The sequence below is a fragment of the Antennarius striatus genome, chromosome 3, assembly GCF_040054535.1.
Source record: "Antennarius striatus isolate MH-2024 chromosome 3, ASM4005453v1, whole genome shotgun sequence".
Classification (NCBI taxonomy): Eukaryota; Metazoa; Chordata; class Actinopteri; order Lophiiformes; family Antennariidae; genus Antennarius; species Antennarius striatus.
This window is the reverse complement of record NC_090778.1, coordinates 10657436-10670437: the sequence shown is the minus strand read 5'-3', so window position 1 is coordinate 10670437 and position 13002 is coordinate 10657436. Positions and strand designations below refer to the sequence as shown.

At 37.8% G+C, this 13002-nt stretch overlaps 1 protein-coding gene across 7 annotated transcripts in view; it reads left to right on the top strand.

Annotated features, from left to right (window-relative positions):
- slc4a4a (solute carrier family 4 member 4a) overlaps nucleotides 1-13002 on the top strand; it is a 52436-nt gene that overhangs the window by 35148 nt on the left and 4286 nt on the right. For 3 of the 7 annotated variants that reach the window (XM_068310056.1, XM_068310055.1, XM_068310052.1), the window contains 17 exons: nucleotides 845-932; nucleotides 1629-1783; nucleotides 3533-3643; nucleotides 3899-4073; nucleotides 4167-4300; nucleotides 4533-4807; nucleotides 5731-5801; nucleotides 6492-6677; nucleotides 6803-6916; nucleotides 7233-7394; nucleotides 8258-8436; nucleotides 9199-9271; nucleotides 9601-9669; nucleotides 9861-10034; nucleotides 10383-10544; nucleotides 11214-11307; nucleotides 12000-12079. In XM_068310056.1, the coding sequence (XP_068166157.1) occupies nucleotides 845-932; nucleotides 1629-1783; nucleotides 3533-3643; nucleotides 3899-4073; nucleotides 4167-4300; nucleotides 4533-4807; nucleotides 5731-5801; nucleotides 6492-6677; nucleotides 6803-6916; nucleotides 7233-7394; nucleotides 8258-8436; nucleotides 9199-9271; nucleotides 9601-9669; nucleotides 9861-10034; nucleotides 10383-10544; nucleotides 11214-11307; nucleotides 12000-12043 (2266 nt within the window). In that variant the 3' untranslated portion in view covers nucleotides 12044-12079. Of the gene's footprint in view, nucleotides 1-844; nucleotides 933-1628; nucleotides 1784-3532; nucleotides 3644-3898; nucleotides 4074-4166; nucleotides 4301-4532; nucleotides 4808-5730; nucleotides 5802-6491; nucleotides 6678-6802; nucleotides 6917-7232; nucleotides 7395-8257; nucleotides 8437-9198; nucleotides 9272-9600; nucleotides 9670-9860; nucleotides 10035-10382; nucleotides 10545-11213; nucleotides 11316-11999; nucleotides 12080-13002 lie in introns of those variants that run through there. The other 4 variants (XM_068310054.1, XM_068310051.1, XM_068310053.1 and 1 more) reach the window with 3 other exon arrangements.

Here is a 13002-nt window from a genome sequence, read left to right as displayed (position 1 = left end):
GCAGTGATGCAAATTTGCCTCACACATTGACATTCTACACATTTTAGGTTGTATAGCAGTGCCAGGAATCTGGGGGAAAGCACATATTATTGTAAAAATATAAAATACAAATAAATATTTAAATAAAAAATATAAAGAGTGGGTTTTAACATTGCTGAATATTGTCAGATTTGTGTCCATTATTGCGCACCCTAAATTTTAAAGTGATCCTGTATGACATAAGTTAAAGACTTAGATTTTTGTTCCCAACTTGTTTTATTCCATGGTGCCATAAAGTTTCAAGAGTGACCCTGAACTGCTGTGTAGTTGTAACCAAAGAGCCATAAAGCAGTTTTATATTCTGTAGTTGCTGGTGGGTGTTTCAGGCCTGATTAATTGAGAAATGATGTACCATGTAATGTTAGCCAGAATGATAACAGCTCACTGACTTTGAGGTAAATATATCCACACTTTAGAAAGCTGTGGATATTTCAGGTGGTTTCTTATGCAATAATGTACACTGTAAAACTGGAGGAGTTAATTTCAAAGCAACAGTAATGTGTCATTCACTTAAATATTTAATTGAAAAATATTAAGGTCAACAGTGTCAACTTTTTTATTTTTACTGATAGAGAGAAAGAGAGAGAGAGAGAGAGAGAGTCAAAGGTAATTTATTAGCATGTGCAGTCCGGTGTGGAACCATATAAAAATTCCGATTTACAGTTTTAAAAACATTTAAATGTTTGTCTGAGTATCATAGTAGTGTTACAGTGTTTATAATTTTAATATACATTTTTTCCCTATTTTTAGGGTTTATCTGTTAAGGAATTGCGGTGAACTTAATTTGATTTTCTTCCATTCACAGATTTTTGTTTGTCTTGCTTGGACCCAAAGGCAAAGCCAAGTCGTACCGTGAGATTGGTAGAGCGATCGCCACACTGATGTCAGATGAGGTTGGGCTGCCATGAACACTCATTGTCTGACATCAAATCATTTTCCAGTCACGATGTTCAAATACTGAATGCACAATATGTCAGGAAGGCCTTTCCACATACAGTAATACTGATATAATATTATAAACCTTCATAGTTAGATATTTTATGATGCTTTGACCAATAACTATATATATTAATCTATATTATAGTTGTGTTCCATTGGATCAGTTCTTAAAAGTTTTGCCAGCCTTTCCCCTGTTTGTTCTATTCCTTTCTATTAAGATCAAGTCCATTATTTGCTGCTTTAGTAAGCATGTTAATCTGTAATATAAAGACCCTTCTGTATTGAATAGGAATTGGATTATTGATTATTGAAAGAAAGCTTTGTTGAAGTTGTTTTTACTTGCTAGGGTTAACAAATTTTTAGTTTTACCAATACTGTGAAATTGGCACTACTACTACTTCTACTACTACTCCTCCTACTACTACTACTACTACTACTACTACCACTACTACTACTACTACTACTACTACTACTACTACTACTACTACTACTACTACTACTACTACTACTACTACTACTACTACTACTACTAATAATAATAATTAGGACACTAATATTGTGATTTTGATGTCTGTGATTTTAATGCCAGATGTTAATTCTCAGATCTGAGGTTGCAGTGACACATGCCTTCTCTTTGCCTGTCTGTCCAGGTGTTTCATGACATTGCATATAAGGCCAGGGACAGACAGGACCTGCTAGCTGGTATTGATGAGTTCCTGGATGAGGTAATCGTGCTTCCTCCCGGAGAGTGGGATCCAGCTATCAGGATAGAGCCTCCCAAAACTCTCCCCTCCTCTGACAAAAGGTCTGTGGAAGTCCACCGTTCTATTAAAATGACAAGATACTTTACCCTGCTTGCCTCCAGTGAGGCACTCACTGGTGTGTGAATGTGTGTGATTGTTCTGGTGGTGGTCGGAGGGGCTGTAGGCGTAGACTGGCAGCCACGCTTCCGTCAGTCTGCCCCAGGGCAGCTGTGGCTACGTACGTAGTTTACCATCACCGAGTACGAATGAGTAGTGAATGAATAATGGATCCAATGTAAAGCGTCTTTGAGTGTCCAGAAAAGCGCTATATAAATCAAATCCATTTATATTATTATTAAGCCCTGTTGATTGTTGAGAGAAATATCAACTGCTATGTCACTAAAGTGCACATTCAGAAATCTAATTTGTATCTCCAAACTGTCCATCTCTGTCAGGACAGTCTGTATGATGAAATACAGTAGTACCTGTAGTAGTACCATTCCAGCCTTATAAAAAAGCCCCAAAGCCCCCTCTAAATTACTGAAAAGAAACAACATATTTTTATCAACCAATAGACATGCATACTTTACCTGTGCATAATGAATTACAGTCAACCCTCGGTTTTTGAACGTAATCCGTTCCAGAAGGCTGTTTGAAAAGCGAGTTGTTCGAAATCCAAAGCTATTTTTGCCATTATAATTAATGTAAATAATTTTAATCCGTTCCAAGTCTAAAAAGTTTTTTTTTACAATTTTACACCATAAACTGCACTGTATACTGTTTACCATAAATAAAAAGGGGTAGAAATAGACGCTGTGTTTTATTTTAATAAAAGATATCCTATTGAACTTTGAACACGAATGCGCTACGGAGGAAGCATCCTGGGCATTCGAGTTCGCTCGGCTTCCGAGTGAGTCGCGTTCAGGTACGCTCGGCTTCTTTCGGTTTGGAATTTTAGTCGAGTTCAGAGACGTAAAATTCTAGGATTTTCTGGTCGAAAACCGATTTGGTCGAGAACAGAAGCGTTCGAAAAACCGAGGTTTGACTGTATTTATAACTTATGTAAACAGTAATAAAGTATGAAAAGAAACACAAAAGTCACACAAGCTAAGTCTTTACTCTGTAAACAATAATGAGATCCCATCTCAGTTGATGATGTATCCATCCATCATATCTCTGATTTTTTGTCATGTGATGAACAAAAACGCGAACAGAGCGATGGTTCGTATGTCAAAAAAACTCGAGCAGCCCATATCTCAGGGTACTATTGTAATTTGATTTTCATACATTGTCCTACTGTTAAACCCATTTACTCCTACACTCACTCAAGGTAAATGCAAAGAAATACATCAATTTAGTTCACACAGATTCTGCTCATAAATCAGTCACTTAGTATTCAAACTCCCACTGAAAAGGACTGTAAAATGTGCAATTGAAACAACTCAACAAAGGAAACACTAAAAAATTAAAGCAAAAAACAACTTTGTACAGCGAGAAAAGCTTTAAAGCTATTTTGCACTCAATATAAAAAAAACAACTTGTCTTAAATTCTGTGTTTAGCACTCTCTGTGTGTCAGAAATAAATGTCATTTGCAAAGTGAGGCTTTCACAGATGTACTTCACACTGGTCGGTGATGAAAAGCAGCAGTTGTTTTATTTAAATCTGTAACAGGAACATTTCAACCACTATGTCAGGACCAATCATTCAGACGAGGCCTGAGAACATCCTGATGAGTGATGAATTAAAGTAATTCAACTTTCAAGGCTGCTTATTTGCTAAAAAACGAAACGAATAACATTTTGTATTTTAGGAAAAACATGTATGCTGGAGGGGACTTTCAGATGAATGGAGATATGCCTCATGATGGAGGTCAAGGAGGAGGGGGACACTCTGTAGGGGAGGAGCTGACGAAGACTGGAAAGTAAGAAAAATGCTTGGATTTTCGTGTACGAGCAGAAAATGATTTTTTTTACATCTGATTACAAAAGGCAAAGTTTGTTCTCAGCATAGTCACAAAGAAGCTGTCATGTTTTATCAACTAAAACGTATCATGCATTTTGACAGTTTCCTGTAGTGTTTAGCTTTAGTCTTCCTTCTAATTCATGTAAATTCACGTTCATGAGTTGATTTATCTGTGCTCGTACCATAACGTACCGATTTTTGTTTCTGTTTTCAGGTTTTGCGGCGGTCTCATACTGGACATCAAAAGAAAAGCGCCTTTCTTTCTCAGTGACTTCACAGATGCATTAAACATTCAGGCCTTGTCAGCCATCTTGTTTATTTACTTGGGAACTGTGACAAATGCCATCACCTTTGGTGGTCTGCTGGGCGACGCTACAGAAAACATGCAGGTCAGACTGATTTGAACTTTTCCAATGTTTGACAAGCGTTTTATCATTTTCCTTCCTGAATTATTCTATGTCGGTTCCCGTTCGTGTGTGCAGGGTGTTCTGGAGAGTTTTCTAGGCACAGCAATCGCCGGTGGGGTTTTTTGTCTGCTGGGCGGTCAGCCTCTCATCATCCTCAGCAGCACAGGTCCTGTCCTGGTGTTTGAACGGTTGCTCTTCAACTTCAGCAAGTATGATCTTCACTCTCCAAAGCCCTGTTTAAAAATCTCTGATGTTTTTAAGCTTGTGATTAAGGCTAGAATTTGGAAACAGTATTTCATTATCATGTAAAATATGACTGTCAGCTGTTTCTATCTAAAATATAATCAAACCTTTATCTTTCTTTCTCTAGTTGCATAGTAATATCAGTGTGACATCAGCACAGGATATTAAACTATTCTTGATTCCATGTTCTGTTTTCAGAGATCATGAATTTGACTACCTGGAGTTCCGTCTGTGGATCGGATTGTGGTCGGCGTTCTTATGTCTGGTTCTTGTGGCCACTGACGCCAGCTTCCTGGTTCAGTACTTCACCCGGTTCACAGAGGAAGGCTTCTCCTGTCTCATCAGCTTCATCTTCATCTATGATGCCTTCAAGAAGATGATCAAATTATCTCACCACTATCCCATCAATTCTGATTATAAAATGGATTATGTCACGCAATATGACTGCCTCTGCATGGCCCCTGCTGTTCTAGGTGAGCTGTTTCTTTAACTCTTAGGTGTTTACCCATGATGCCATTGGTGATGGTTGACCCATAGATATACTTTTCAAGATATTATTGAACATGTAGTTCTATTTATTTAATGTCAAACACATAAACTATAGCCCATGCTGCTCCATACAGAGTCCAAAGCTAATCAAGGGAAGGGGAAACAACAAGTTCTGACTTTGTTGAGTCAGCAGCTGACACATCATTAAACAGGCTGTATACCAGCAGTAATTGGTCCTTTGGCTCCTGGACAGGAACGGACTTAGAGACACAACTCTCCAGCCCTAGCTGGTCCCAAGCTGGAGTAGAACTGGCACGCTGTAGTTGGCGGGTTGACCATTAAACCATAGAGCTGTTCCCAGAAGGCATTGGGTTTTTTTTTACATTGTTTTTATTTTAAGGGTCAGACCTTTGAGAGGACTCACCCCCTTGTGACATGAGTCCAAAGTCGTTAACTGTGTTTAACACCCCCAGTTTAATCACTAATAATAATAATAATAATAATAATAATAATAATAATAATAATAATAATAATAATAATAATAATAATAATAATAATAAACAATTGAAAATTAATACAGCAGCACTGGATATTTTTGTTTGCTACAATAATGGCTTTATTAATTACTGGAATTAGACATGAGTTTTAATTCACACAATTTTTAAGAAACACTTCAGGTAGCTCCACAGTGTTAGCAGGAATATTTTAATATGATGCACCTATGTCAGAGAGGACCCTAAGTCAGTTAATCATGACCAGGACTTTGCATAGTAGGAGATCAGGTTATAATCAAAGAAATATGAGAAGAAAGGCATTAACATTATTTTAAGTTCTCCTCTTTGTAGAGTACGGTTGCCTCCATTGGACAATATACATTGTTGAGATGAAAGTTGTTGTTTTTTTGCAGAGAACAGTACGGACATCATTGGTGATCCTCTAGAAGGGACTTCAAGCTGGTACTGGAACATCACTGATCTGGTAAGTTTACATTATTTAATAATATTTCATGTGTAGTAGTTTTCATTTGATATTAATATACCTTGAGTGCAAATAGTTTTTTTTATTGAATTAAATCTATGCTGGGTGGAGTTATGCCACAGTGGGTAGTGCTGCTGCCCCATCACTAGAAAATTCTTGGTTAAAATCCACCATCAAAAACATATAGTACATAGATGACTCTGTGACACGGAGCTGAGCATGAGCATGAGTGCAAATGGTTATTTGTATTTCTCTATGGGTGATTTGTCCGGCTCCTGCCCGGGTCACGTGGGATAGAACCCCACAACCTTACACAGTATAAGTAATTATAGAAGATGAATGCTGTCTAAACATTATGTCTGCAATACTGTAGGGTATGCTTTATTCACTGTTTAACTTTAAGCAGTGTTAACACTGAAAGCCTTTGGTCTGAAAACATGAAGAAGACAAATCACAAACGCACGACAAGGGAGAGAAGTGAAAATGGAAACTGTCTGTTGAAACAATCTTGCTCTTTTCCCACCACTGAAAGTCTCGCACAGTTATCAGTCAGCTTATTTCCTCCTCTAAAGTATAAAAGCTAAACATGTGTAAAGCCTTCATTGTTATTACTGTTTTATTATTGCCCATTAGGTCACCTTGTGTGATTAACTGCTTCAAAAGTCATGACACCCTTGTTTCTCCGTGCAGCCAATGAACGCTACGTGGTCATCGCTCTCAAAGACCGAGTGCTTAAAGTACAAAGGAGAGCTGGTGGGGAAGGCCTGTGACTACATTCCAGACATCACCCTCATGTCCTTGATCCTGTTCTTTGGGACGTACACCTGCTCCATGTTTCTGAAGAAGTTCAAAGCCAGCCCGTTTTTCCCCACCACTGTGAGCTGCCTTCAGCCGCGCTCAGATAATTTAATGAAACAATTCATCTGTGAAAGAAATTAATTAGATGTCCAAATGCTTGAACAGCAGATTACACAGCAGTGTTTGTGATGACTTTCCCCCAGGTGAGGAAACTAGTCAGTGACTTTGCCATCATCTTGACGATCCTCATCTTCTGTGGAGTCGATGTATTTGTTGGAGTCGAAACACCGAAACTCATCGTGCCAAGTGAATTCAAGGTGTGCATTTTGATTTAATGTATTGTGTCTTAAAGTATAAAAAACTAGTAGACTTTTGTGAAATGGTTTCAATCTGAAAATACAGAGAAATTTAAAAAAACAAACTCAGCGTCTGTTTGAAGGCGGCAGATTGAAGCAGTAGTTCGGGTGACGGAATGCCGATTAACTGCAGGTAGAGATTCATGTTCTAGAGGTGGAGAGCTGGACTCTCATAACACGTTTCTGAATTTTTTTAAAATCTCCATCAGTTTCTGTGTTGATTAGCCCAGATGCCACAATATCTGACATGTTGAATTGTCTGCCCCCCCATATACAGCCAACAAGTCCTAAGAGGGGCTGGTTTGTGCCCCCTTTTGGAGGAAACCCGTGGTGGGTTTACCTGGCGTCGTTTCTTCCTGCCCTTCTGGTCACCATATTGATCTTCATGGACCAACAGATTACTGCTGTCATCGTCAACAGGAAGGAGCACAAGCTGAAGGTTAGTCTGGGATGAGCCTGTCATTAGCCAACTATTTATTTTCTCCTCCTTTTATATATCTGTATGTTAATATTTTCCAACATACTAACTAGCAGTTCTTAAAATACATTTGGCCCTACTAGAATGAGACGTTCAGTCAGACCTCTCTACAGGACTGACAGAACTGTGGTCTCACTATATCTCTATTTGACTGTAACGTCAATAACAAAATGTTAAATGTTGTGTGAGAATGATCAGGCAGGAGATAAATGTACATGTGTCAGTGATGTAGATGAGCATTTGGAGTCATTTGTGTTGATTTTTGGTGCTGCATATGTTACACGACCTCAATTTTGTGCCATATTAAACCTGAGAAATGCTTGAATCTGCATTTTAATTTTAATTTAAATTTTTAAAATTCCAGATGTCTTCATTGTAATAAGAGGTCATGTTTTTCTTCCGGTTGTCTTACCTGATTAATGTGAAGTGAAGAGTTTCATGTTTTTCCCACAACAAACCGTCGTTTGTACGGGTCGCTGGCTCCCTTCACACTGTAGCTAAATATTGTTGTCATTCTTCTCACATTTGTGAGAAATGTTTCATGGCAGTGAAGGAACACAGCTGACTTCAAAAAGCAGCTACCTGAGATGTTCAGACTGTCACAGCTGAAATGTAGCAATGATTTCTTTGATTTCCAATGCGTTACGTGTTTATTTAAGGATTAACTGCATAATCTCTTAGATTACTTTACATGAATAACAAGTAATGTCATGGTCAGACCAGGTATTAGATTTTTCTTCAGGTGTTACAGTATATGTGTGTACTCTTTCTGCCTGATGTTACACATGCACGACCTTTGACCTTATTGCTGTTGTCTGTTGCAGAAAGGGGCAGGTTACCATCTGGATCTCTTCTGGGTGTCTGTTCTCATGGTGATCTGTTCCTTTATGGGTCTACCGTGGTACGTAGCTGCTACCGTCATCTCTATCGCTCACATCGACAGTTTGAAGATGGAAACAGAAACGTCGGCTCCGGGAGAGCAGCCCAAGTTCCTGGGTGTGAGGTGAGACAGTGTGTTGGGGTCCACCGGGATCTGATTCAAAATACACACAAAAGCATATATATGACACGGTGACTGCATGTTATGATTCTTTGGAGAATACCCATACTCAAAACGTTTGTGCTATGGAGTCATATTCATGACAAATGGATGCTGGTGCAGTAGCGCCACCTGTAGGTGAGAAGTCAACACATCCGAGAGAATTGATCTGAAATATTTTGCGCACCCATCTGTTTGTTTGAGCACTCTTGCTAAAGCACTCCTTCTTCATGTCTATTTAGCTTGCCTGGTTCACGCTTCATCATTCCAACACGTTTTCACAAAAGTTAGTTAAAATATTTCGGAAAGCATTCCACAACAAAAAGAAAATAAATCTGTAACAGTAGAGCAGTTCTGAGCCTCTGCCCTACATGAGGCCTGCACTAAAAATTAATAGCTTCTTCTTTGGTACAGGTTTTTAAAAACCCCTCTACTTAATTCTTTTTTATTGTCAGTGTTGACCCAGATACTTCATAACACTGTGAATTGCAATTTTCTCATCTCCTTAGAGATTTCTCTCTTTTCTTTTAATTTTTTTTTTCATTATTTTGAGATCTTTTAGAGGCTCTCGATTGTCCGATTGTAACATGAACCAACAAATCCTAAAATATATACACCAGCCACAGCTTTCCATGAGTTCACTTTGTGAATTTTCCACAAGTGATATCCAAATCAGAGTCTTCTACTAAAGAGATGCTGATAACTTTATTTTCCTTCTTTTTTCAGGGAGCAGAGGGTTACTGGTGTGTGTGTGTTCCTCCTGACAGGACTGTCTGTATTTATGTCTCCTATTTTAAAGGTAAATGGTGACAGACTGCTTTATGATTTTTCCTTATATCCATATAGAAAGAGAAATACGGAATCATCCCTGTTATAATGCTGTGTGTCTTTATCGTGTTGGTTTTTTTTTGTGTCAGCTAATCAGAATAATAAAGTCATAAATCACATTACAGTGCTAGTTCATAGGTTCATAAGATATATTAAAATTACAGTTGTACATATTTGTATTATTTATATCATTACTAAAATAGTAAGCATTTCAGAAAAATAAAGCATCTTTTAGATACGGTTTTAAAATACATGCGTTTACTTTGGGTATTTAATTTGATTCCTGTTTCTTTTACATAGTTCATCCCCATGCCTGTGCTGTATGGAGTTTTCCTATACATGGGAGTGGCTTCTCTCAATGGAGTGCAGGTAAATGTTGAGATTTTTAGATGTTATCACAAAATACATTTGTGGATGTTAAAAGACCTGACACACTCCATTTTTGTTACAATTTTGTTTTGTTTTTTTGTCTTCATTACAAGGGACCTGTGAATATCCATTGGTGTGCTGATACATTTATGCATTCATTGTATCCTGTTGTGTGTTTGTAATGTCTGTAGTTTATGGACCGAATCAAGCTGCTTCTGATGCCAGCAAAGCATCAGCCAGACCTGATTTATCTGCGACACGTTCCCCTCAGGAAGGTGCACCTCTTCACCTTTATCCAAGTTCTTTGCTTGGCTATGCTCTGGATCCTCAAGTCCACTGTGGCTGCTATTGTATTCCCTGTTATGGTAAGAGGGATTTATATTGAGATTTCTTTCATGCAACTAAAATATGACTGAGTAAGTACAGGAAGACTTTCTAGCTTTCATCACCAGAAAGCATTTAAAGGTTTTGGTCATTCTTCTAATATCCTCATTTTAGTGAGTTTTACAGCATTGATGATTTTAGTTAATGTATTTATAGTCTCTTTGCTGAAGCATCTGCACAATATATTATTTGAAAATGTGGTTGCAAAGTAAAGGAAACTTTAAAAACCCCAAAATAATGTAATTAATTGTATGTATAGATGATGCTAATCATCTGTTTAAAAAATTCATGAAGAGTCCATTCCTATCCTATTATCCTTCTGTTTTTAGATCCTCGCACTGGTAGCTGTCAGAAAAGCAATGGACTACATGTTCTCCCAGCATGACCTGAGCTTCCTGGATGATGTCATCCCAGAGAAAGACAAGAAGAAGAAAGAAGATGAGAAGAAGAAAAAGAAAAACCGAGGCAGCATTGACAGCGATGCTGAAGACGTAAGAATTTCACTGTTTTCATTTTACCTAATTGCAAGAAGCTTTTTTCATCTGAAACAAGAAAATTGCATATTTTTTAGTTTCTTTACTTTTGTAAAACTTTTTTTTTTTTTTACATTTCATTTGCATAAATTGATGATTCACGTGTGTTCAGTCAGGTAAATCAATTGTGGAGTTTTTTATGGATTTGTTTCAGACCAACTACTTAACCCAATATACTTAACCCGAAGTAATTAAGTTGATGATGATGACAGTGTTGATGTTTTTCCACTTTCTGTAATAGAGAATTGTTTATAGTTGCTGAGTTAAGTATATAGTAAATTAAATCACACTTGCAGCGTGGCTTGATTGGGATATAATATTCAACAGATGCACAGCTTCAGATGAGTCGACTTGTTTATCTGGTAATACATTTTAATAAAGGCATCATATATTCAGACAGATGTATTTTTTTCATATGATTGAGGGATGTGTGAAGTATACCTCACAAAATGCTCACTATTTTGTGCTTAACTTTTTAGGAACCACGAACTGTTGTCACCACTTCCTTTTTTGAAGTCATTGGATGATATTTTTCAGTTTCCTTTAACGAAGGGGTTAACTAGTGAAGGCTGACAGTGATGATGGCCCAGTGGTCCTGTCTCAGGATGTGTCTCCTCTCTCCAACAGTCTGACTATCCTTACAATGAGAATGTTCCCAGCATTAAAATCCCCATGGACATGATGGAGCAGGAGCCCTTCTTAGGTGATAAGGCTTCTGACAGTGAGTAAACCCCCAAACTCCCAGCTGAACCAGAGGACAACTGCTTTTCCGTCTCCATTCTGTCCGGTTCTCCTGCTCCACAAATCAGATGTTTTTTTGATGTCCCTAAGAGTGGATGTTGGGTTGTCTGTTTGGTTTGTCACTGTATGACTTTCTTTGTTTCTCTCTTTAGATGCATGACATTAACTTTCTTTCTTCTCCTTTTGTAGTGTCACCTTGGATTACGATGTCTTGAACTAATAATGACTGTCTTTTCCCTTCTGACCTCTTTTTAATCACCCAACAATTTTCTTTCTTTGGTGAACAATTCCAAGTGACTTGCATCAAATGTTCAGAGCTGCTTTCATTGATTGTCTTTAAATGTGTAAACTTTGTTATGTACCGTATGATGCTCATAAGTTTTTTAAAAACACACATTTTGTTTTTTTACCTTCATGTAAGGACTATGTTAGTCCTTTGTTTTATTATGCTTTCATAATCTAGCTTTTTATGAAGCTTTTCAATTTCAGTATTCTTGTACTAAATTTAAATAATTATGATAAGAAAAAACCAGTACTTTAAAATGAGGACGTAATTGATACTGCAACAAGACAAGGATCAGTTCATCAAACCCTTGCAGCAGTTACAATTTCTAAGACAATTAACTAAAGAGCAAACAGCACGTGTTGAACATGACGTTCTTTCTCTCACAGCAGATAAATCCCCATCATTCCTTGAGCGACACACATCGTGCTGAGCAGCTTCGCTACTACCAGGCCAATTGCTTGTCCAGGTGAGATATCATGTTTTTATGTGTGACGGAGTGAAGTAATACAAATAGTATGTAGTTCAGAATCAAATGTCCACAGGCTCAAAAATCTACTTATGAAATAAAATGGTAGCAGGGGAACAAAGATAAACATAACTGGAACTGATTTTTGCTCCAGTTCTTTCATAACTGCAGCACCAAAGGTCAAAAGGTCAGCCTAATGTCCAACATATCCGGCTGCTAGAGTTTAATGGTAGTCTTGGCTAACAATACCTGCGTACATATTTTTTGAAAGGCTATTATATGAAGTATTTGCCCACAGAAATCTCCTCCCTCATGCACTGCTCCTCTTTGGCTTTATGGCTGCAATGAAGATTTTTTTGGCCACTTGGGGAGAGTACTAGCTCTAGACAGAAGCCGATACGCCATCACACACAGGCCTGATACAGTGGTACCTCTACTTATGAAATTAATTGGTTCCGGAAGAAATTTCGTAAGTAGAAAATTATGTAAGTAGAGACGCCTTTTCCATGCAAATGCCCTAATCCGTTCCAAACCCAAAAAAATTCCGACATAAATGTTTTATAAAGCAAAAAAATGCATCAAAACATGTAACAAATACATGTTACGATGACATTATTACACAATAAATGAGAGTTGTGCATAACGTAAAAAACCTTCAAATCCTTCAACTCCTTAAACTTCCTGTTGTTTTAATATCGTGGCGATTGTAGATTTTTGGCCATATTCTTTGGCGAGATCAACCAAACGCATCCCTTTCTCATGCTTTTCTATGATCTCTTGCTTTGTTTGTACGGACAAAAAAACTCTTTTCTTCGTCTTTTCTTTTCCTCTTTTCTCCGTCACTTTCTCGGGGTCCATAGCGAATACGTACTCAAAAAGTTATTATATTTGCGCAAAACTATCAGACTACCTCACGGGTCGAG